Here is a 24,092-nt window from a genome sequence, read left to right as displayed (position 1 = left end):
AGGGAACTCATAAATCTACCAAGTATATAAAGGTTATTCATTGTCAAATGAATAGAAACAAAAGTAAGAAAATGAAAGGAAAGGATAACTATACAAAACATTAACCAGGTTATGCTCTGGTTACAAGAGCACATTAAGAAGCCAAAGTGCATTGCACTTTTTTTCCATGTAACCCTGCAGCTATGGATCACATCTCAAGCCATTCGACAAAAAGCCAGAATGGTTTGCGGCAGAGAATGTTTCAAGAGCTAGTGTCTTAATTGTGTATAAGTAAATTAACGCCTCAACGGAAACAGACGGTCATTATTCGGTGTGCTAGTTACTTTGTAATGTTTAACATTTAACATCCTGCAGGGTTTAACCAAAAATCCAAAGTGGCTTCAACGTAAACTGTGTGATCGCTTGTAAAATTACAGCCTAGAATAAGACCTACTTCAGAATCACTTGATATGTATGTAATCCGACATTCTGGGGGCAAAATCAATGAAACTTGTTTCTTTTTCCAAATTTTACTAAATGCTTGTTTTGTTTATCATTCTTTTAATTAAATAAAAAATAGGCCATTACAGTCTCATATAATCCTCATAATAAACGATTAGACATAAAAAAGTTGAATGGCTTTTTAAGGCTACCGTATAATAGGACTTCCTTAGTGTCAGTTTGTATCTATAAAAACAAGCTTGACGGACAACACAACCTCATACATAACATTGAAGCTTTCAACCGTGAAACTCTAAATAATATTGTCATTTATAATTGCACCAGGATTTAGATTGCCATCTCCAAATATTCTAAACATTTCAAAGAGATTAACATTTCTAAATCAGTTTTAAAGCCTCCACCCAGTTGATCCTGCAAAGAAGTTTCCAAAATGTTCTTACGTTGGAGAGATTATTCATATGCAATCGTTGCAGTAGTTCTGTTTCTTTCGGGACAAGGAACATGTGAAGGAAAGAAACCTAAATCGGGAAATTTAAGGAACCCTGAGCGAAATATCGTAGTTGCAGCTGATCCAGCTCAGACACAACCCCAACCAGACGGCGAAGAAGTTACTAAACAGGGGGAATGTACAAACTTCAACCTAAAGGTTTTCATTAACATCAAGTACTATTCATGTTGCGGAGGAATTAAAAATTCGACGGTGAAAGACGAGGTATGTATTTCATTTTATGTAATATTGTATATTTATATGTATAAATATATATATCATATTCTTAACATCTGAAAACTGTCCCCTTGAAGTGAAATATTTTATCTTTTTCTGTTATATTTTATCGTCATATCTCTATCTAGTCTGTGTGTAAACATTTTAACCGCCGGTTAAGTGCATGTAATACAACTACACGAAGTGCAATTCACTCCTTGCTCAATTTCAAACTGTTTTGATAAATAAGCGTACACAACTGATTCTAGCAATGCTATAGATTTACCAACTTTTTAGAGACTAACTATAGGTCGAAGACCCCCACCCGATAAAGGCTTCGCGGACTGCTTCAGTTTTATCCATGTTCAGTCATGTATGCCCCCTCCCCCCCCTTCCCACTTTTCAATCCGGATTGACGCCCCTGCTAAATATGATGGATGAAACTGTAGGTAAAAAATGGTTGTGCAACCCCCCCCCCCCCACCCCATACCTTCCCTATAGCCTCTACTTTCCATGTCTTCCTTTTGTCCTGATCAAATGTCTTCAAACTATAGCCCACTGTTTGATGCACGCGTAGTTACCATTAAAATATAGTACGGTAAACACTGATGCTAAAATCTAACTATTTTGATTTGGCTCTTTGTTTTTTCTTCAGCCGGAATATCCAAACTTTCAATGTAACCCGTCAAGGTATGGATATGCTGAACTCAACGTGTCAAAATCATTTGATTGCAATGGCCCAGAAGGACAAGGCAACGCTAAAACCAGGTAAATTATATGATTATTATTATTGTTAATGCGTTGTGGCAAATAATAGGCATGAAACAACCAATGTAGGCAAGCAAGACATGTGTATATCGCTTGGAAGGCTACACATTTGGCGAGGTCCCCACCCCGCCACCTTCCCCACCATACACCTACACCACTCCTCCAACTTATCAGATGATCTTTTATAGAGGTACATATTTTTCTTTTCGTTTTGAGCTCTTGATAGAATTTTCAAAAGTTAAGATATTAACATAATTGGAAATTGGGAATATCTTTAATACCTGATAGCCTATTATAGCATTGACAGAAGAACCTTTCTGCAAAGTTATCTGTGTTGCAAACTGATGGTGCATTTATGTTTAACTCGCGTGCAAAGCGACTTGGCCACAGTGTGTGATCTGTCACTTGCAGCCCTCTGTGCTGCCTCTGTTACTGTTCTGGCTCTGCTTATTTAGTTTCATTCTCGTAGTTGGTCACTAATAGTTTGTTTATTGTATGGGTGTGTTTGTATTCACTACTGTTTTATGTTTACTGTCGACGGGAAATAATTTCTGTTTCCGTTTCCTGAAATGGACAATAAAGTTCTATCTATGAAAGCGAGTATTTTACAATTTTCATAAAAAAAAAAGGCGTTGTCCCTTTCGGTTACCACCCCCCCCCCCCCCCCCAAAGTGATTTCTTGCAAATGTCAAGCTTTTTATACGAAATACAATTCAAAATAAAGCAGATAAAAAAGTAAGGAACATAGACAGTGCATATAGGTTCAAACCCTTAACGTATATACTGATGCATAGGTCCAATTCCTTCACTATAATGCGGAAATGTACATAGTGCTAACTGCAATTTGGCAACAACTTTCACTTTGACATCTGTTTGTATATACTTGTGTCTCTATATATGAAGAGCAAATGTTGTTGACTAAAATTTGACTGATGGAAAAAAATTATTAAGGATTTGTATCCGTTTAGTAAATTAAATTGGGAAGTCAACACCACCTCTTCCTTGCCATATTGAGAGCCATCAAGAAAAAGCTGATAGGTAAACTGAAGGGGACATTGAATGCTTCCGTTTCAGCAAAACACAGTATGACAACCTGTAGTACACATATAACATTGACTACTCCCATACACCACTGGATGACTGAATACCATCATCAGTAACGCATTAACTAATGTGCATATTGGTTGTGTGATGCAGGCCCAGTATATGCATGAGGATATGTTATCATTACAGCGGTGCTTTTACAGAAAATGATGGACATTTTGATTGAACACCGTCCGGAGGCGGTGCCTAGTTATGTATAATTATAAGGGTGCTTAGATTGAAAATGGTGCTATATTCTGCAACCATATACATTTGTATTGCTACATTGGCGCAGCTAACGTTAACCCCCTAACCCCCCCCCCCCCCATCACACCGGCAGCACGAAAGACCATTCTCTACCCAGGGAATTGCGGGACTTGAAAATTGGATGTGAGGGCAAACGTACTCGTCGCAGTCACCCCCCCCCCCCTCCCCGCCACAAACCCCCACCGCACCTTGTGATCGGGCATTTTATAGGCTTGCGACAAACCTTACTGAAAATATACTGAAAATTAGGATGATGCAGTTGTAGTTTTCCCGATTTCGTTCATGCTATTGTATAGAAAACTATCCACATGGATTTATGAAGACTTGATGCTAGAATGTGTAACATACACTCTTATTCTCACGTGATATGATATAAAATGTATAACTAAAATAGACGGCAGATGGCATTTACAACAATGTCATTGACAGGGGCGGGATTTGAGTTGTGAAAGTGGGGGGGGGCAAACCTTCCAGCAAGACTATCTAAGCGGAGCGCCACCATCAGTTGGCGCGGAGCGTACAAGAAATTTTTTGGCTTTACAAACCCTCCAGATGGCCGGAAACGGCACTTCCCGAGTGCTCTAAGCTGCATGTATCTATCCTTGAAATATGGATCTCATGTCTGCAATTGTATCTAGATAGTTAATTATCGTTTAAAAATTTGAAGAGGATTGATAGTAGAACATATGGTCAGATGGTGATGTACAACTTTTGTTATACGTCACTATCTAAGCGGAGCGCCATCATCGGTTGGCAAGGAGCGTCAAAATTTTCGATGATAAGGGACCTTTAGATCGGTAAAATTAACACCCATATAGGCTTTAAATTGCATCTAAACAATTAATGAACGTGTTTAAATTTAGGGAGGACGGATAGAAGAACTTATATGGTGATGTACAACTGAAGCTTATACGTCACTATTTAGGCGGTGCACCACCATCAGTTGGCGGGGCGCGTCGAAATTTAAGCAAAAAGGAAATCCTAGATCAGCAAAAATGACACCTCTGGTAACAATAAATCGCATCTAGACAGTTCTTTTCCCCTAAAATTATTAGTATATTGTGCATTGGACCGATTAAGAATATGTTCAGCACCCACCTCGAAATTCTCCCCGCGGTCCCCACTTCTTGGAGCACTTGGCAAATATTAGGGGCTGAACATACCTTTACCCCCCCCCCCCCACACTTTTTTTCATGGGGGATAAGCCCCTCAAGTCCACCGGTTCCGTCGCCACTGAAGTCGAGGCGGGGTGATTTCGAGCAGTAAAGAAATTACATCGGCATTGCCATTGCATATTGTTGAATGACACGGGGGTGGGGGGTGTCATGTGTCAGTGTATTGAATTTAATTATTGATATACCCAATATGCAAATCTGGCTTTCGTAAATCGTTTCTCTGGATTTAGCTTTTCAACGCATTCAGTAGAGCAGCAACGTTGAAAATCAATTCCTGAAGCTAGCACTGGACGTAGCACATGCCGCGGATTCATCACATGCAGAATTGGATCGCTACAGTAGTGTGTTAGCTCCAGGATTCGTAACCTGTGCTGCGAACCATGTGCTAGCTCCAGCTCCAGTTATTCTGCATGCTACATGTTACGATGTTAAACACAAATTCCACTTAGATTCGAAACAAGTAGGCCTATTTGATAGAGCTGTTGTGGGGGAATAATTTCGATTAGGGTTGTGCACATTTGTCTGCAAAAACGACAAAAAAGTGAACTAAGGTCTGGGAAAAAGTGGGGGGCAAATGCCCCCTCTTGCCCCCCCCCCCGTAATCCCGCCCATGGGTCATTGACATGGATGCATACCATTTAAATCTGCTTTGAACCATATTTTAGATTATTTTATTTTATTTGCAAAAACAACTCAGTCGGTTGCATTAGATACCGGTACCATGTACGTTTTAGACTGTGTTACTGTGGAAATCTAATGAACAATATAGCAAGCAAAGAAAGGTTGAAGCAAATAATACTTATTTAAAAATACCATTTAAGTTTCATGGCTGTTTGATGAGAATAATTAAATATGTGACGTCAGCGAGATTTTGAAGGAATATTGGTAATGATTTAGTTTTTCCATTAAGTATATTGGAAAAAAAAACTTGAAACCTGATCTCTAACTTTTCAATTAAGGTTTTGTAGTAATCCTATTGTTAATAAAGGTGGACTAAGTTATATCTCGTCCCATCCAAGAAGGCACAGTGTACCGAAAACCTCGCCCCCCCCTTTCCGCTGCCACACCCCCACCCCCATCCGTTCCCTTACACCTTCACTTTGCGTCATTGTGTATATACTCATAAATATAGATAAAATATAGATCATGATTCCTATAAGGTATCGCATGTTATCCAGCCTATTCTACGCTGTAGCCGCCATTTTTCCTGTTCAGTCGTATTCAGTGTGTAATATTTCTGCATACCCGGAAGATGACAGGAAAAAAAGACGGAAGTGTTGAGGTAGATCAAGAGTGATAATTACTAGAAAACTGGCAAAATGTCACGAACCCCTATATGGATACAGGCGGCGGAAAATGCACATATTCAGCGGAATTAGAATGACTGTACATATAACTTCCTTTGACCTCCTGTAATTATAATAACTGACGTAGTTATCAGATGTGGTATATGTTTGGTGCATATACGACTCACCTGTATTAGTATAGGAGTGACACGTACGCTATACAGTTAACCGCGCAGCTTTTTATGTCGTACTATAGTCACTCAGAAAGTTACCGATATTTTACCAAAACTTGTCAAATATTGCACGATGATTTTGGAACCAATTTTGATTCCAAGACGTTTGTCGCCCGTACACTATTTCTTATTAGTTTTAATCACTGACCAATTCAAGTCTGATATATGGGTTTGTTATGTTTTACTTCGGATAAATTTACCAAAGAAAAAAACCCATTCAATTTCGGTTAAAATGTAAGCATGATAATAGTATCAATGTGGATTTTTATTGACTACACCTACTGCAGTATAAACACCTATCCGTACAGAGAAGGAGAACACATATATCTTTTTTAAAAGATATAACTTGGACAGCGAGCATCAAGCCTAGAATTTCTCAAAAACTTCGCAAGAGAACACCAAAACTAAATATTAAAGGTTATAGTATAGGATAGATATAGATATGGTTGTAATCAGAACAAACCAGAATAAAGCTGCAGGGGGTGTTGTAAATCTTCCTAGTACATATATTAAAAACTTTAGGTAAGTCAAACTTAAGTTTACTGGGAAACCTAAATGACGTCAAGTTTAACTTAGGCGTTGTTATACCAACAAGTGGTTTCCGACAAAAAAAAATGATTGGTTTGGTCATAACCTCCCTATACCTATGCATGATACACAGAAAACAATATAAAGTATACCGCATCAAGAGATTGTTACAACAGGACGCAAAATAGAAAATAAACATTTGTTTTATGTTCTCGAATATTCTCTGCTTTAGGTGGTGAACTGTTTGTTCATGTGGTGTTAAAGACACCCACTCCTCTCTTCCTGCCGCACCCAACAGGAAAGCATTCCCACAAAGTTCTGTAAGATATATAATCCATAGGGATGTACTATAGTCTATAAACAAAATAATTACACACAGGTTATCTTTGAAGGTTAAACAAAGTGAGTCAAAACAATGTACTTACAGGAAGTTCACAACAATTCAAACAGATTCTGTATTCAATTGGAGAATATACGAAACATATAAGGTTAGTCAAATCAATAATACCAACAACAAAACCATGAACGTCCAGCGACTTTTGGACGATTGAAAAAATTGCTGCCATTTTGAAAGATTAATTTTATTTACAAAATAATCGATTTGTTATTTCACACCTTCATCGACCTTCCCGCTCTATGTCTCTGTCTCTGGCACCGCCCAAATTTCTTGGTGGCTGACATCGAACTATAATGGCGGTTATCCTTGTGAGGGGTGGGACCGTGAGAGTGAGGTTAAGGGGGGTCCAATGGGAACTTTTGTCACTATCATCCGATCGTTTGCACCAATTTGATGTAGTAAATTGGTTATATTAATGTATTTTGTCTTATCTCATTTTCTTCACAGATGTTCTGAAAGATGGGGCTGGTTTGACGATCCTGAATCTTGTTGGGTGTGGTCAGAATGCTTTGAAGGTGCCTGTGCTAAAGAAACGCTAGAGATAGGGTAGGTACAGATTTTTATACTACCAGTAACTGGTCTAGCATGGATACGGAATATCCACGCCTTAAGAGCATATGCAGCAGAAAGTGAACTTCTGTGTAGATTGTTTGACTGGAAGCACAATGTACAGTCAGCATTTTCGAAACAACTTTCTGAAATAGGTAACCTTTAAGGATAAAGTATAATGTGTTTAGGAAGCTTAAATAGTACACTTTTCGTTTGTTGATAGAGGAACCCTTTGACGAGGTATTAGTATTGTATTGATGTCGATATATATATGTATAACGCATAAATAAATGTGTATCCTACGTATAAATGCAAGGGCGTAGGAACCGGGGGGCTGGGGGCCCCCAGTGAAAAATGTGGAGGGGCGGAAGTATCATTCCGCCCCCCCCCCCCCGCTTCGCAAGTCAGAAAACCCTTTTTCATTTCCAAATGAGAAAAAAAATCTCATTTGAAGCACCAAATTGCATCTAAGGCCTGGTGAAAATACAAAATTAAGTTTACAAAATGGAGTGGGTGTTGAAGTGTGCTATATTGCACCAAATTGCATCTGAGGCTACCTGGAAATGCACAAAAAATCCAAAGGGGAGGGGCACACCCCCTCCCCTTAGACCCCTCCCCTAGGCCGGCCATCAGTCTTCAGCCCCCCCCCCCCCACTCAAAAGTACCTTCCTACGCCACTGTATAAATGCATATCAATAGTTTCTTTTCTCCTTTTTCTTATAACCTTATAGTAGTTCCACGAAAGACGAAACAGCGTTTTGTGGTGATGGCCGATGCGATGCCAATTCTGAATCATCTGCTAATTGTCCTATCGACTGCTGTCAGTCAGAGAATCCTGTCTGTGTACCTACTAATAACACTTGTCCAGATGCCTGCTGTTCGGAATCCCATTGCTGCAATGGGCCTACATCTGCTACTCAGCTACTCGTTCAGAAACTATGGATGGCTGTTCTGGGCATCCTGGCTGGCTTGCTCATCCTCATCAACATTATTTGTTGCTGTTGCTGTTATTGCTGCTACTCAAAATGCTGTAAGAAAACTCGACCATATAGTAACTTCGACTTAGAGATGAATAAGTCACAAAAGCCACAAGTACGGAGATAGATAGATAAAGGGGTGTATAGGCGGATAGGGCGTCACGTGGTATGGAGGAAGCCCTAACGGGTTTTAAGATATCCCTTGCCGTCTGTACCGCCGGTTTTACGAGGCTCGAGTTATGATGAGGTGTTCGGCATTTGTAACTGTCCACATTCCGTCGATATGTTAATGCTAATTGACTATAGCATTGTGTGTCATACGAACGGATTAACACGTGGTTGTAATACATTCGGACCGGATATATTGATGAGCGGATAGCTGAGTGGCTTAGACACGGGGAAAGAGGGAAAAGAGAAGGGCCAAGCGCCATTTTGACCCTCTTTATGTATGGCTGACAACAATTAATTAAGTATTGGCTTGGATAATACATGTGTCAGACCGACCCCTGAAAATCGGTAGGTACCCTCTTCCCCCCCCCCTCCCCCTCCGCCCCACCTGTTTCTCCCCATAGAAAAAGAAAGCGGTTGATGCCTCTGAACGCCAGTAAAGCTAACTCATGTCGGATATGAGACACTGTCATTAGCACATTATAAAAGCGAGAGCTTTTAGTTTGGATGGACATAGTTGGTAGACACAAGATGGAAACAGGATAGGACACACTCTGTAGATATATTGAATTCCTCAGAGAAATCCAATCTTGTACTTAAAGGGGTCTCGTGGGCTTTAACATAATAGCTACTTCTTGACTTAAGATTATCCAAATTGTTCTATAGGTTCAACTATCAGGACATTATCTCGATATATAATTTGATTGTATATAAAATAAACACCAGGGCAAAATATTGAAACTCTGAAATCGGAGATATTGAAAGGGAAAGAAAGGTGAATAAGGGGTTAATCAACGGTCTAGCGTGCGTTACTCACAGGATTAATGCACGATCGGGGGATAATGCAAGCGATGCACGAGTGCATCCAGCGATAGCATTAACACCCGGAGTGCATTAATCATGTGAGTAACGCACGCTAGACCTTTGATTAACCCCGTTCATTCATACACTACCATTTGTGTGGGGGAAAAATCATAAAACAAAACAGTTTTGGTTACGTTATAACCAAAGATTTATTAAAGTGATGCCCCGTAATTTTACCGTGCGTTACTCACAGGATTAACCACGGTCAGCTGACCTGAATGGACCAATAGGATTTAGGAATCTTTACAAAGTATGAATGAATATATGTTAATTCATCTTATTCATACTTTCTCTTTCCATGCAGTGAAACTGCTTACATTAATTATTGATAGAATCTTGCTACATTCTTCAGACTTTCATTTTACAAAATTTATGTTTTGACTAAGTGTTATGTATAGGTGCAAATAAAAGGTGGGCATTCTGACAGTTAAAGTTACATTTCTTTTTTATCAAGTTCGTGGTATTGATTGGAGTTTATTTGCGAATAAAAACGTGAAATTTTGTTTGTTAAGGTTTTATGTAAGTCTGTAGGAATTTATGTGTATAGGCTTGGCAATCATTGTTAGGACAGCTTTAAATGTCAATTTTGCTTATATTTTTAAGCTATACGGAACTTATTTAGCTTAACTTTTAAGATTCTTGTGAAACATGGTAAAAATGGATATTATATATTAAATATTGTTAAATGAATAATCAATGACTATACATGAACGTTTATGAAAATTCACGCACAATTGGTGACATTCAAATACATGTATTAACATATATGAATAAACATGACTGTGCGTAAATATTCATAAACGTTCGTGCATATTCATGAAAATTTTTGGACATTCGTGAACATTCATATTCATTCAGGAACAATCGGGGACATTCAGGAAGCGATTTAAGGGGAACTCATATATGATAAATTTACAACTTTATGTGCATTCATGACTATTATAGAAGCATTCAACTCATATATTATAGATGTATAACTAAGTAAATTATATTACAGAAGTGGGCATTATCGTGTCGTATATATATTATAAGTGTGTGAATTAGGGAGAAGGGCATGGACGGGTACGGGAGGGGGTGGGGAGGGCGGCATCATTTCAGAAGAAGTTTACCTCTAGCAAAATATTCGTACATGTTCTATATAATTTTGACATATAAATTTTGATATATATATATATATATATATATATATATATATATATATATGGATGGCATTTCTTAACAAATTGAAAATCAGGTATTGTCACGTTTTCAAATTTATATTCTCACCTGTGGACTACATTGAATACGTTATTGGGAATCAGATTTAGGCATAGGTTTGTTGCGCCTTCAGCGCCCATTTATGGGTGGATACATGGGCATCATAAAAGTATTGTTATTATTATTATTGTAATTATTATCATTATTATGATAGAGTTTACAACGCCAAGCGTTAATCACATACTAAGAGATTTTAAATATATTATTATTCTTCTTCCTTTTGTTATTCTTATTATTATTCATGTATGCAATATAAACATTTTAACATTTTAAAGAGATAGAGGGTGGAAACTGTTAACGAGCTATTTATCTACTACAAGAAGCCTGTACAGGTAAAAAGTTAGAGAGCCTGCAGTATTTCGATCAAAGCTGTATCATCTTGTTCACAATTGAAGAAGGTGCTACTGCTATGGTCGAAACGTTTCGCATGCAATATTGTGTATGCAATGTTGTATTCATTGTATAAATCATACAAATGTATTGTCTATATCTATAGATGTTAAGGAATTATAAGTATTATAAGATTATGTAAACAATAACTTTCGTGATTTCTCTCTTGCGTCGGTTCTTTCAAAAATCCCATTTATAACTAATTTATTCATAGAATTTAAAGTCAAATCCCATGAGAAGGTTATCTGAATGTATCATTGTTTGGTATGATTATTCAATTTTCACCCGTAACACTGAAGCTAACGGCATCAGTTCCGGGTTTAAAGATGGGGCTGCAGGTCACCCATCCACCCCACCCACCCCCTTCAACCCCCCCCCCCCCCCATTAAGGGCTACCACATATTTGATAATTAAACGTCTCATCGCGATCTGAATATCTGAAATGAGGTTACGTTTTATTTAATTAAAGGATTTTGTAAAGAAATGCGAAGCACTATACCGCTACGTGTGTAACACAATATTGTTAATACCGCAGATATTCTTAACAGCGTTTAGTTTGATATGATTGTTTGGTATAATCATATTTGTGGAAATTTATATATCTCTACTTGATATTGAAAAATGTCGTTCATATGACATTTTATTAATAGGTTATGCTAAAATGGTCCCACAATATCCTATCCCCAGGCTCCACTCAAGCTATATCCGGCCCTGCCTAATATACACAATCGTTGCAGTAATAATTCCCCTCACCATGGCTTGTCAACAAAGATAGGCAGTGGCGTAGGAAGGTACTTTTGATTGGGGGCTGAAGACTGACGGCCGGCCTGGGGAAGGGGTCTAAGGGGAGGGGGTGGGTGTCCCCCTCCCCTTTGGAATTTTTTGCATTTCCAGGTGGCCTCAGATGCAATTTTGTGCAATATAGCACACTTCAACACCCACTCCATTTTGAAAATAATTTTGCATTTTCACCTGGCCTTAGATGCAATTTGGTGCGCCAAATGAGATTTTTTTCTCATTTGGAAATGAAAAAGAGGTTTTCTGACTTGCGAAGCGGGGGGGGGGGGGGGGGCGGAATGATACTTCCGCCCCTCCATATTTTTCAATGGGGGGCTAGCGCCCCCCAGCCCCCCAGTTCCTACGCCCTTGAAGATAGGTCAAAGGTTATAAACCATAGTTGTTAAAATGATTGCAAAATGTAAAATTACAGGGCACGTTTAGTATAAAACACACATACAGAGACAAAAGGGCAATGCAAAGCACATCAGTGGAGAAAGGTTATTTTTCATGAACAGAAGGGGCTCTTATAATTTATGAAGTTACATAGTTTCACATTGTTTTATTTTACGAAAGTGGAAGGGGAGGGGAAGGGTCCCCTGTGCCTCTCGGGCCGGGCTGCGTCTCCTTCTGCAGTCCCGATACTAAGTTAAATACAGAAAGGGTATAGGTTATATACATCTATATATATATATATATATATATATATATATATATATATATATATATATATATATATATATATATATATATATATATAAAATCATGTGGTAGTTGAATATTTAATGTTGCTATATTCTGTTGTGAAGTTACATTACTCCTCAAGATTTTAAGGTTTAACTTTAAGCGTAAGGTTGTGAAATCAATATAATTACGGTAATAAACCTTTCACCTCAACCGCATTCAGATGGCGAGGATAATTGTGGTACAGGCACGCAACAGATATATGATAATGGGTCTGCTTACATGGATCGATAAAAGTCATCAAAAGGATCTACCTTTCAAACTCTACCAGTTCTCATGGGAAGGAGGTGATAGATTGTGAAGGTCCCTGATTGCATAACAAAATTATAACATTCGTTTGAGGTTCATGATGGTTCTGTAGATGAGTTTGAACTTGCAAGAAGCCATACTCACGTAGTGTCCCCTTTGATTGGTTCTGTTTTTAAATAACTTTATATACATACATACAAACTTAAAACATTTTTTTTTGCTTGACCAATTTATGATTTAATTACTATCATTTATTGCTCCAAATGTGCTATAAATTCTAATTATGGTCACTATGATATTCAACCCTCAACGTGACGCATTTTACTGCAACCTGCAAATATCATTTGACCTCACTGAGAACTTTTAATTAAAAAATAAGAAAAATAAATTATGAAAGACTCATCGGTGGGGGAAATACTATAGAATCGACGTAAAGCAAAGTATTGAGATCACTGTAAGAAATTTGCATAACAATAACGGAGACAAGTTAAAGAAGACTGAAAAAGATAGACAACTTGGCGGTATATGCGTTCGAGATCCTTGACCTCATTACATCACTCGGGTCAGTTTCGGCAATACTCCTAACTATCAGACTTGACCATCTTTATCACCTTGTTTACGGCTGATTGTCATGAACTCGTGTGCGTAGGATATACGTTTTCATATTATTTGGACAAATGCGATAAATTAACATCCGTATAGGTAGGCTATGTACGTGGTAATATACATACAACCGACCGATATATACAGCCATTGTCGCTGCATGTATAAGTTATGTCAGTGTGCACGGTATGTACATGACTAGGAAGAAACTAATTACAGATGTAACTGAGGATTTCCGCTTCAAATAAACCGAAAATAACTTGTTGTCAACAACATGTCTCACGTTCTGCAGTAAGCCAACCTTTCCCACGTTAATGTTAATATATGACAGTCTATATATTTTCAACTTAAGACAAAACACGATTACTGACCACGGGCCTCATAACTTGGGCTTAGGGATCATCCCTGTCAGTATACTCACTTGAGTCATCTGGTTACTTAGAGGAACCGGGAAGAATATATTCATTGGAAATTATTCATACATTATATATAGTCAAGAATCCACGGAGAAAGACACGGATATTGGTTGGCAAAGTATATAGACTGTCAGGGCCAATAGGCGACTGCAATTAACTGCGCTGGACCCATTATAAAGGCCTATCGTCAAGTTAAGGAAACATGTAAGAAGCGTGCGATATCCCTGAACGCCCCATATCCACAGTACATATAATTATATGACACACACACATATCCCCCCCCCCCCCCCCCTTCCCCTCCCATTCTTAAACAAGACATCCATGCTCACATGCACACACAGGACAAAGAAAGACAGTTGATCTCACTTTAACAGCTTAAAGTTGGATCTAACACCTGATTTAAGTTACATTTCTTGATGCTTTGAAACATTACGCATGTACGAATTGTAGGTTGCGGTACACGTGCATTTACGGACCAATCATGTGTACAAACCCGTCTTCTGTTTAGCTTTTATTTCCCTCCATATTTTTTGCTCTATTCGCATTTTCCCTGTAAGTTTCTTCATCTGACGCCATTATAACCACTTTCCACACGGTAATGACATCTTTATTAAAGCATTCCTAAATTTGATATATATTGGATATTAATTTTAGCGCTTGACCCTTTTGAGATCCCTCGAGGGATCATCATATACTCCTATATGACCAAACTACATTGTGGTCAATTTAGATCATGTTTGGCAATGAGTACCAATGAGCAAGGGCGTAGGATCCGGGGGCTGGGGCGCCAGCCCCCCCAGTGAAAAATATGGAGGGGCGGAAGTATCATTCCGCCCCCCCCCCGCTTCGCAAGTCAGAAAACCCCTTTTTCATTTCCAAATGAGAAAAAAATCTCATTTGGAGCACCAAATTGCATCTAAGGCCAGGTGAAAATGCAAAAAAAATCCAAAGGGGAGGGGGCACCCCCTCCCCTTAGACCCCTCCCCCGGCCGGCCATCAGTCTTCAGCCCCCCCCCCCACTCAAAAGTACCTTCCTACGCCACTGCCAACGAGATTACCAACGTTTGACCTACGAACCTGGTATACCTAATTTTACCGTTACATTTTGTAAAGCTTGTGTAAGAACGTGCATCTATGTAAGAGGACAGATTGTATAGGTCTATGTGGCCTTGACTTACCATAATCTATCCATGCACGTGTTCATGAAATATCAGACATTTTGAAGAATTTATTTCAAACTAGAGATATCATTTTAACAATTGTCATTTCAATCGTAGGGTTTTAGTTGATACTCCTTAGATGCCATCCCCGGGGACCCTGTCCAACACCCTCTCTCCCACCCCCCTCCCATTCCCGCATTTCTTATCTCGAGTTGCAAATGAGATAACGAGTTAATGAGTTACCACACTAAAGCATTGCCCATTCTGAGTGTAGCTTATATCATGCCTTTATATATAGGCCTACCTGCCCATGTTTCGTCTATAGGCCTATAGCTATAACGTTACCCATGCATGTTTAAGACATTTCATCTAATCATTTAATCTGTACCATCTCCTGCCCAGTAACGGAAATAATAAAGACAGCTGTTCGAATAGTCAAACTTTCAGTAGAACACCGTTATTGATTTCTTATGAGGCCCCTCGCCATACTATTACAGGCATTTACCCGTAGTTCAATAATAAGATATGGATGGTAATTTATATAGCAGTGGTTTGCCTCATCAGCATTGTAGAACTTACTTAGCGAGCATGGCACGGACAAGGGCATCCATGAGGAGGAAGGCCGAGGGCAGTGGCGGAGCGTCCATACAGTCAGGGGGGCGGATGCCCCCCCCCCCCTGACGGACTCAAATGGACTACTGGCGCCCTTTTCAGCTTTTTACCACTTTTTACTTATTCGCGATTATTGACTTTTTTATTGCGCTCTCATCTACTTATTGACATTTGTCACATTATCTGCAAATTAGCAAGGCCCAGAAAGGGTCATTTCCGGCGATCTAGGGAGTATCTTTACTCAAAAAAATTCTGTACGCTCCGTGCCAACCTGAGGTGGCGCTCCGCTTAGATAGTGTCGAAAGCGTCCCTACAGACAATTCTCGCCCCCCCCCCCCCGCGACCAATACCCTAGCTCCGCCACTGGCCGAGGGTGTAGAGAGTGGAAGGGAAGTGGGGGTGGACGAGGGGGTGGGAATAATTCTACACGAAGTCATTTAAAGTCATCTATACATAACGAAAGTCAAATATTACGATATACTGTACATCAATTTTGATTTCAAATATTTTCAAATTAATATTTTAAATTGTGAGCTAATATCATAGTCAATGATTTTGTTATTGTAACCTTGCCTTTATATACAAATGAAATATAAGTACACAATGAATGGTGAGTGGACTGCATCGACCCACTGGTAAGTTATTCATGTAATTATTTACGAACCAACATATATAACATACTAGGCTATAGTATGTTGCAAACTCATCCACGCTGCTCTGTCATGGTGAATCGTCCAAAATGTCATTATGTCCACATTCCAACCTTCACACACAGTTGCAATCACACGGCAGGTAACTAGGTATTATGTACCCCTCATCCCCTCATTCCCTTCCCCCTCCCCCCACCCGTGACTATATATAAATATTGCATAAAATGCTGTGAGTGCACGATACAATCTTGTGGAATACCACCCTCAACAGTTACCAACGCAAGATAAGATACAAAACATCAGCATGAAGCCCCCTTTAAACGTTTGCTAATATAATCAAACATTCAATGTTTGACTTGAAATGTAACTTTAATGAGATTAACAACTCTCTAAGTGGTAGCAGACCAATGAATGTATCTGTATAAATGTCTTACTTAGATCGACGGGGTATGAAACTATAAGTGTAAATATTAAATGCAAGGTACCGTCTACCAAACGCAAACTTCAGCGATAAATGTGCACAGGGGAGTAGAGGGCGGTAGACGTCTTTCAAAAAGACAGATAATTTATGCACAGCAGTTATACGTGTGGAAAACGAGCCGGGTGGGAAACAGCGCAACGTTTGTACAAGTTTCTTTTCAGCGCCTTTTGCCCTATCGTGGTTGGAGTTCTTTGGTACCGGTTGGCTATTCGTTATGTTCACCCTTAATTGATAAAATGACGTCACAAGATCGGATTGCCTGCTCAAGGGCGGCATAATCTTAAATAATAAATTTTTAATAAATAAATAAACGGCATCCTATTTTCTTTCGTGACGCCAATGACCTGGGGGAGTATGGCAACGCAAAAATTATAAACAAAATGATAAAAAAAAATCTTGAATACACAGGAACCAAAGTATCTTTCTAAAAAACAAAAGTTTATAGCCTTTTAAACTGCTATACAAAATATGAACAGTGAATCTTTCCCTGGACCCATAGAGGAAATCAGTGGCGTAGGAAGGAGTGGGGGGGGGGGGGGCTGAAGACTGATGGCCGGCCTGGGGGAGGGGTCTAAGGGGAGGGGGTGTCCCCCTCCCCTTTGGAATTTTTTGCATTTCCAGGTGGCCTCAGATGCAATTTGGTGCAATATAGCACACTTCAACACTCACTCCATTTTGTAAATTTAATTTTGTATTTTCACCTGGCCTTAGATGCAATTTGGTGCTCCAAATGAGATTTTTTTTTCTCATTTGGAAATGAAAAAGGGGTTTTCTGACTTGCGAAGCGGGGGGGCGGAATGATACTTCCGCCCCTCCACATTTTTCACTGGGGGGGCTGGCGCCCCCCAGCCCCCCCGGTTCCTACGCCCTTGGAGGCAATAGTCCAAAGCAGACAGTTTTCTGTCAACGTTTCCTATGCGGAATGTTATTGGTAGTCTCCATTTGGCGTAGAACGCTAGCAGCGGGAAAGTGAGAGGGAGGGTGGAGGGGGAGAGGGAGGGCAAAGACCCGACTGCTCCCCTACCCCGCCAGCTTCACCCTTTACCACACACTCCGTTTCCTCGTCTCCAAAAAAAGTTAAAAATTGAAATGGCCGTGATGGATTAAAGACGAAAGACAAGGGTAAAAACTTGACCGATTCAATCGATTTAACGCGGAAAAATTATAGATGATGATGTCATGATTAGTACCCTGAGTATATGCATACTAATGTTTGCTAAAATAAGCAATAATTTACAAAAGGGGGGATGGGAGGGTGGCGTCATTCTTCTATGTTAATGTAGTAAGCAATATCACCTACCAACGTTACGTACTCAAGAGGGCGATATTTTAACTAAAAGTTTCAAAGGAACGGATTAAAAGTTAAAAGATTAAGAGTTAAATCCTACGTCATCAAGTATCCTTATCTACATGAAAAGATAAGATAACGAGAGAAACAGAAGATGAAAAGAGAAGCAGCAAGTCAACTGCGTCAATCCTCCGAGGTTAAGTGGCCATTTTAAGAATGCTGAAAACTGCTAAAAGTTATTTCCAGGAGGATCCGAATTTCAAAATTATTCCCAGTTATTGATTAGTGTTTAAGGTTATTAGTTATCAGTATTAAATATGCTAGAGAAAGTCAAATTACGGATTGTCTAACTGATCAACCTCTCAGTAATAACGGTGAATAACATGGAAAATCAGAACTAGCAGCAGAGTTCTTTTGGAAAACTTAAGTAAGTTTTAAGTACGTTAAAATTTGGACCCGCCGAAACTGATGGCATTAGTACATATCAGATAGGGGATATGTGTGAGTAAAATGTGCGTTGAAGTTTGTACCTGAATTATTTTTTTTTTGCCTACAACAAAGTTTGAAAACAACCCCATTCCTTTCATATAAATTTCCAATTTAAGTCTGGGGAAATACAGATTTTCATACTAAGGAGCAAGTCAACATTACTGAAACCTTCGTTTAAGACTTTCCAAGGCGGTGTTATTGGTCAGGCACTGAAAATGTATGGAAAGTGGCACTATCCAATTAACATCTCAGTAATGCTAGCTTGTGGAGAATTTTCCGTCGTCATCAGTTGGGATACTACAATTACGAGCGAGTCACACAAGTCTCTAGGATTTATCCTCAGTTACCTTCCCTCTTTTCTCATTCTTCTCCATTTGTAACCGTTCACGCTCTATTTGTAACCTCTCCTTCTCGACCTCCAATCTTTGCCTCTCGATATCCAGTCTCTGTTTTTCGATCGTTAATCTCTCCTCGTCGATACTCGGACGGCCCTTATTATCTTGTCGACAGGGACAAGACTGGACTGTAATATTCACATTATTCTTATCCGGATAGCTATTGGTTCGCTGATTCGTCTGATAAACCGTCGTATTAGATTCCTGATCAACAAGGTCGGTTTGCCCGTCATAAAACAGTGGCGCTCTTTCTGAACTGACTCTTTGATGAATACGCGTGCGCGGTAAGTTCGCTTTTCCCCTCGCCGGTATATTGGACGGGAACACTGTGCTTTGTGATGTGCCAATGTTCATCAGATGACCGGGGGTGACGGATGACGTCACAGGGTGTGTATTATGGACTTCCATGGTGGTCGGACGTTCCTCGATTCTCCCCTTGGTGGCGAGTTGGTTCCCATAGTCCATTTCCTCTTCCTCCACTTCACCGACATCAATCTCGTAAACTTCATCCCACCCATCTTCGTCATAATTTTCCTTATCTAAGAGAAAATTAAAAGAGATTTGCTTTTTAGCAACCCTCTCCTCTAAAATGAGTTCTATATGTAAGTCCTATATGAATCGCATGAAAAACAGTTCGTGACATCTCTCACGTGATGACGCTTGACTGACCTAGATGCATTAACCAACTTAGTGTGGAACCTCTGCATGAGTGACCCACAAGTGGTACGATGGTTGCTAGGGCTATATTTTACACGTGTAGGCTATACATATCTGCGCATACCCTACACATGGTAGGCAACACAATAACTTCCATGAAGATTTCATGTTTAGCGTACTGCTCTTCGTCATGGCAGACTACAGACACTATTGACAGGATTACTATGTTAGGCGTATAAGCCTATTCAAACTATAGCCTTCTCGCAGATAATTATAAGTCCATGTAGAACCTAACCATGATATGAAGATGCTATAGCATAGCCTGCTATAAAAGCACTGCAATCACATGTCAATTTATATACACGGGGTAACACGGTACAGAGATTGTGTGGAAATACATATAACAGAAGAGCCTACCATTTAGTATGTAAAGTTTCAGAAAGGTCTGGGTATATCTCCACCCCAGAAAAAGCTTGAAATGACAAGAAATGACGCTTTATGTGGTATATTTACGGCTATAAATTAGGTCCATTATACACAAAATTGGTGACTGACCTTATTTTTTTTTTTATCAATGATAGCGCCACCGTAGACAAACTTTACACTTCAAAGTTCTGTTTAATTTGAGTTGGAGTTATTTACCGTAGGGGGGCTATATGTTCACAAATTTTATTGCGCTCAAACATTTGATATTGTGTTAAGAGAGAGAAAGAATACAAGAATAAGTCAGGCACATGAAACCATTCTCGAAGTTGACACCTACAGTACTTTGCCCCATACTTAAAGTTCTAAAAAGATCATGTGAGTCGTATATACATTTCGGTTAAAATTGAGCCACGCACTATACTAGTTTGTGGCTTGGTTATTTCCCTATACCGTAATTTTTTAAGTGTTGCATTAAACACTGTAGTTGAGTCCTTTATATATATCCTCTGAAACTGAAGCAAGTTATCAAGCACTCATGATGACTCCACCCTCCCCCCTTCCCGCCCCTCCTCACCAAATGCACTTGTCTGTATTGTTTTCTCAGCGTAAAGTAGTTGGTTGCATTTCACTATTAATTACAAATACATACAGAGAGCACATGTCAGACAGGTTAGTGAGCAGGGTGAACACAAAGGAGAATGATGTAAGAGGATTAGTAGACAAGGGATGGAGAGAATAAAGAAAAGAGGGGAAGAGGAGAGGTAGGAGTTAAACTGTAGAGGGACAAAGAGAGGATTAAAGGAAGAGGGTAGGGGAAAAACAAGAGAATGACAAAGACAGAAAAGTGTGGAGAGAAAAAAAAGCAGGAAAAAAGTGGATGGTAGCTAAACGAGAAAAGGGGTGACAGATGGTGGGCGTGTATTTGTCCCTTCTGTTACTGTTACTTGTCATTAAGCCTCTGAAGAAGATCCTGCTAGGATCGAAACGTCAGGCCCTCTTACTTTGAAAAAAAAACCCGTCTCTCAGCAGGTTTAATCAATTAACCATGTTCGTTCTAGACGAAGCTATGACATTAAAATATTTAGGGCAGTTACGTTGCTGCAATATGAGTGCAATATACTTTGTCTTCGAAAGTATTCTTTGGGGAAGGGGGTGGTGAGGGTCAGGGGCTGGGAAATGGGATGGGAAGTGGAGAGAGGGTACGGACCTGGGTATGACGTTATGTTACAATGACAACCAGTTTTAATATGTTTTATATAAATTCGAAAAGGGGTCGATGTAGGGGGCACTAACCTCCGTTTGTTGATCCCTCGATGTCACCAACAGTATCTAAAATACGCTTCTGGAGATCACTGAGAGGTTTGTCCCACTTCGTTAGACGTCTCGCTTTGACACGTGTGCGACTTTTTAAATAGCGCCATCGTTTTACGACTTCGGGCAAGGATCGTTTGACCTCTGACACGGAGTTGACTTTGGCTAGTATATCTTTCCATGAGTTTTGTCGAATGCTGCTACTGCTCAAACTTCCCTGGTATGCGACAGCGCCTCCAGGCGGAAGAATAACTTCCTTGTGTGATTCGACTCCACCTACCAACGCCTCTAATTCCTGGGCAGTAAATTTGGGTCTACGCCCTCTCTCTAGGTAGCCTAGGTCAAAGGCTTGGTAGTTGCCTGGATACGCGTTCTCGTAATCACCCTCGTCGGTTATCGAATTATTGACACTATTAGGTTCTTGTTTCGAATTGGCCATTATCTTTCTCTGTTATGACGTCAGATGTTTATCGACCAACCATATGGATGAATGGATTGAACAAATATCCTGGTTTTTACCTAATGACAATTTTAAAGTAAAACAATATGCATAAAGTACTAAATAATTATCGATGGCTGCTGAGAGTATACATGATTTTGGTGAAGGGGTCAGGGCAACGTGATTACACACATGGTACTCACCATGATTAGATCATTTGTGAAGAACACATTTTCACTGCAGGGCAGAATTACTAGCAAACTTGCTTGGTGTGGTTTTCACAGTGATCCCCAAATCAGAAAGTCCTCTTACACGTGAAGTATGTTTTTTACCACATTTTGTGCAGCACAGGATTCTTCAGGGAAATGGGACGAACGAAATACCGCTACGGGAAGACAGGCCCGGATATGCTTGTTGTGGGAGTGGCCGGGCATCAGAATGAAGCCGGTATGTATAAACAAAGGGGGTTGGGGAGGAGGTTTGGACACTGATTAATTCGCGTTCTCGGTTGAAACTCGAAAATATGCATTTTGTTGGAAATTTCATAACTTCATTGCGAAATGTTTGCTAAACTAAAAATTGTTTTCGAAAACGCTTAATTATTTCGTCGGACCTAAAGCTAAAGAATAAAACATACCCACAAACATACACGCCAAATTTGCAGGGTGAGGGTGGCGGTGTATAGCGTACCCATAGTTCGCTCTCCCGATCAACATTTTTTGTCAACGTGTCTGCATCATAAGTTTTTCACAATTAACAATTCATCAGAACAAATGTCCTTCATGGTGTTCCGGTAAAACTAGTTGCACATCCTTACCCAATTTATAAACATTTGTCTGTAACTTTGCCTTCTTTTTTTCACGTTCACTGTTTGAGTGGGGCATTATATAGCTAAGCTTAAATTCGAAGTTCCCATTGCAAAGTTCCTCCCTCCACCAATCTCTGCCACTGCCCGTCCCTCTCCCTCCACAACACGTGATTAAAATGATGTTTCTCTACATTTCTAGCTATAGGCCTTCGTCACTGTTCGGCCTATATATATTATACCAAACTGGTAATATTCACATGGAAGTAGAAGCTGCATAGTACAGCCAAATTAAATTTAAATGACCGTACAATTTAATCACAACTTAATCTATTACCCTGTAGTACGTAGCATATTACTGAACCTGTTTAGTATATGTCTATTAATACCACTATATCTTTGCTTTTACTCTAATAAGTAGAACGTTAACGTGTGACAACTAGCGTATACTAGTACATAGTGAAACAACACAATATGCGACAGGCAAAACACAACTAGTATACCGTCTTTAAAGAAAACGGCGAAAATTGATATAATCATTCCAGTGAATTCTAGTCAAGTTGTACAATATTCATTCTTTCTTATACCTAATGATATCAACTTTAACTCACCTATATAAAGTTCTTCTTGGTAGCCCTATATTGTGAATTCACTTACATATCGTTCTTACCGTCAGCTACAAACCACGTTCTTAATCAATCCGTATAAAACAGTACAAGCCCTGTACGTACAGTGAGTGTGCATATAGCTACATTGATATATGTTGTACGTGTATATAAACCTACGTTATCACTAAATTGTTGTTAACACTGACTGTACAAAATCAATACAGAACTAATGCAAGTACCATCGCAAACATACGTGATATGACGTGTGGGTTGATTACGTGCGTTCGCTATGTTTAGTGTTCTTTTCATCAAATGACCTTGTACACTGGATGGGCTATTGTCGCGTTTACAAGGTGCGATACTACAGTGGCTTGTAAGAGCCACAGATATTCTGCCTTCAAAAAAGCAGAGAACAATAGCTTATAGTATAGCGTGCGGCCTCGAGCAGGAAAATAAGCAGATTAGTACGTTAGATACGTAAGATATTGAGAAGCGTAAGATGGAGGCCTAAGTCTTTATCAAGAAGTAATTGCGTGGTGAAAGGATCGGACGAAGTGTAGGTTCTCCCCTCACCGCCCCCCTCCCTTTATATAGGTCGTGTGCAGGAGAGATAATTCAGAATGTTTGAGCTCAGTCATCGCTCTAATTTTTTTCTGAGTAGTAGTTATTTGCAAATAAATCATGGTATTACTGTCAGTATAGCCACCATGCAAACTAAACATTTTCACCTCCTGTCTGCATAGATGTATATACCCCCTCCCCCTCTCTCTTTGTGTGTTTGTGTAGTTGGCGGTGGGGGGGGGGGATGTCGGAAGTGGTGTAGGTTTAACACAACTGCATGCTCGAGTTAAATGTTTCATTAAAGTTTTCTTTTCATGGAATTGTTAGACATCGAT

The 24,092-nt window shown here is 39.6% G+C and overlaps 2 protein-coding genes across 4 annotated transcripts in view; one reads left to right on the top strand and one right to left on the bottom strand.

The window, feature by feature from the left end:
- The first annotated feature begins 701 nt into the window (after positions 1-701).
- Positions 702-11,235, top strand: LOC139975211 (uncharacterized). Its single transcript, XM_071982945.1, has 4 exons — positions 702-1,153; positions 1,800-1,912; positions 7,329-7,427; positions 8,162-11,235. Exons 1-4 carry the CDS (start codon positions 872-874, stop codon positions 8,532-8,534), a joined length of 867 nt encoding a protein of 288 aa, XP_071839046.1. The 5' UTR covers positions 702-871; the 3' UTR covers positions 8,535-11,235.
- Positions 11,236-15,270: 4,035 nt separating this feature from the next.
- Positions 15,271-24,092, bottom strand: part of LOC139975205 (uncharacterized) — a 28,856-nt gene continuing 20,034 nt past the window's right edge. For 2 of the 3 annotated variants that reach the window (XM_071982933.1, XM_071982922.1), the window contains exons 2-3: positions 21,327-21,863; positions 15,271-19,489 (exon numbers count right to left, since the gene is read on the bottom strand). In XM_071982933.1, the coding sequence (XP_071839034.1) occupies positions 18,882-19,489; positions 21,327-21,783 (1,065 nt within the window). In that variant the 5' untranslated portion in view covers positions 21,784-21,863 and the 3' untranslated portion in view covers positions 15,271-18,881. Of the gene's footprint in view, positions 19,490-21,326; positions 21,864-23,199; positions 23,476-24,092 lie in introns of those variants that run through there. The other variant, XM_071982911.1, reaches the window with a different exon arrangement.

This window comes from Apostichopus japonicus, chromosome 2 (genome assembly GCF_037975245.1).
Source record: "Apostichopus japonicus isolate 1M-3 chromosome 2, ASM3797524v1, whole genome shotgun sequence".
Taxonomy (NCBI): domain Eukaryota; kingdom Metazoa; phylum Echinodermata; class Holothuroidea; order Aspidochirotida; family Stichopodidae; genus Apostichopus; species Apostichopus japonicus.
Note: the sequence above shows the minus strand (reverse complement) of the source record. Positions and strands in the feature narration are given on the sequence as shown.

Excerpts from the sequence above, each read along its gene's own strand:
- LOC139975211 (XM_071982945.1), top strand. The coding sequence starts at position 872 with ATGTTCTTACGTTGGAGAGATTATTCATATGCAATCGTTGCAGTAGTT. Across the intron at positions 1,154-1,799 it reads ATTCGACGGTGAAAGACGAG|CCGGAATATCCAAACTTTCA; the intron begins GTATGTATTTCA and ends TTTTTTCTTCAG. Across the intron at positions 1,913-7,328 it reads CAAGGCAACGCTAAAACCAG|ATGTTCTGAAAGATGGGGCT; the intron begins GTAAATTATATG and ends TTTTCTTCACAG.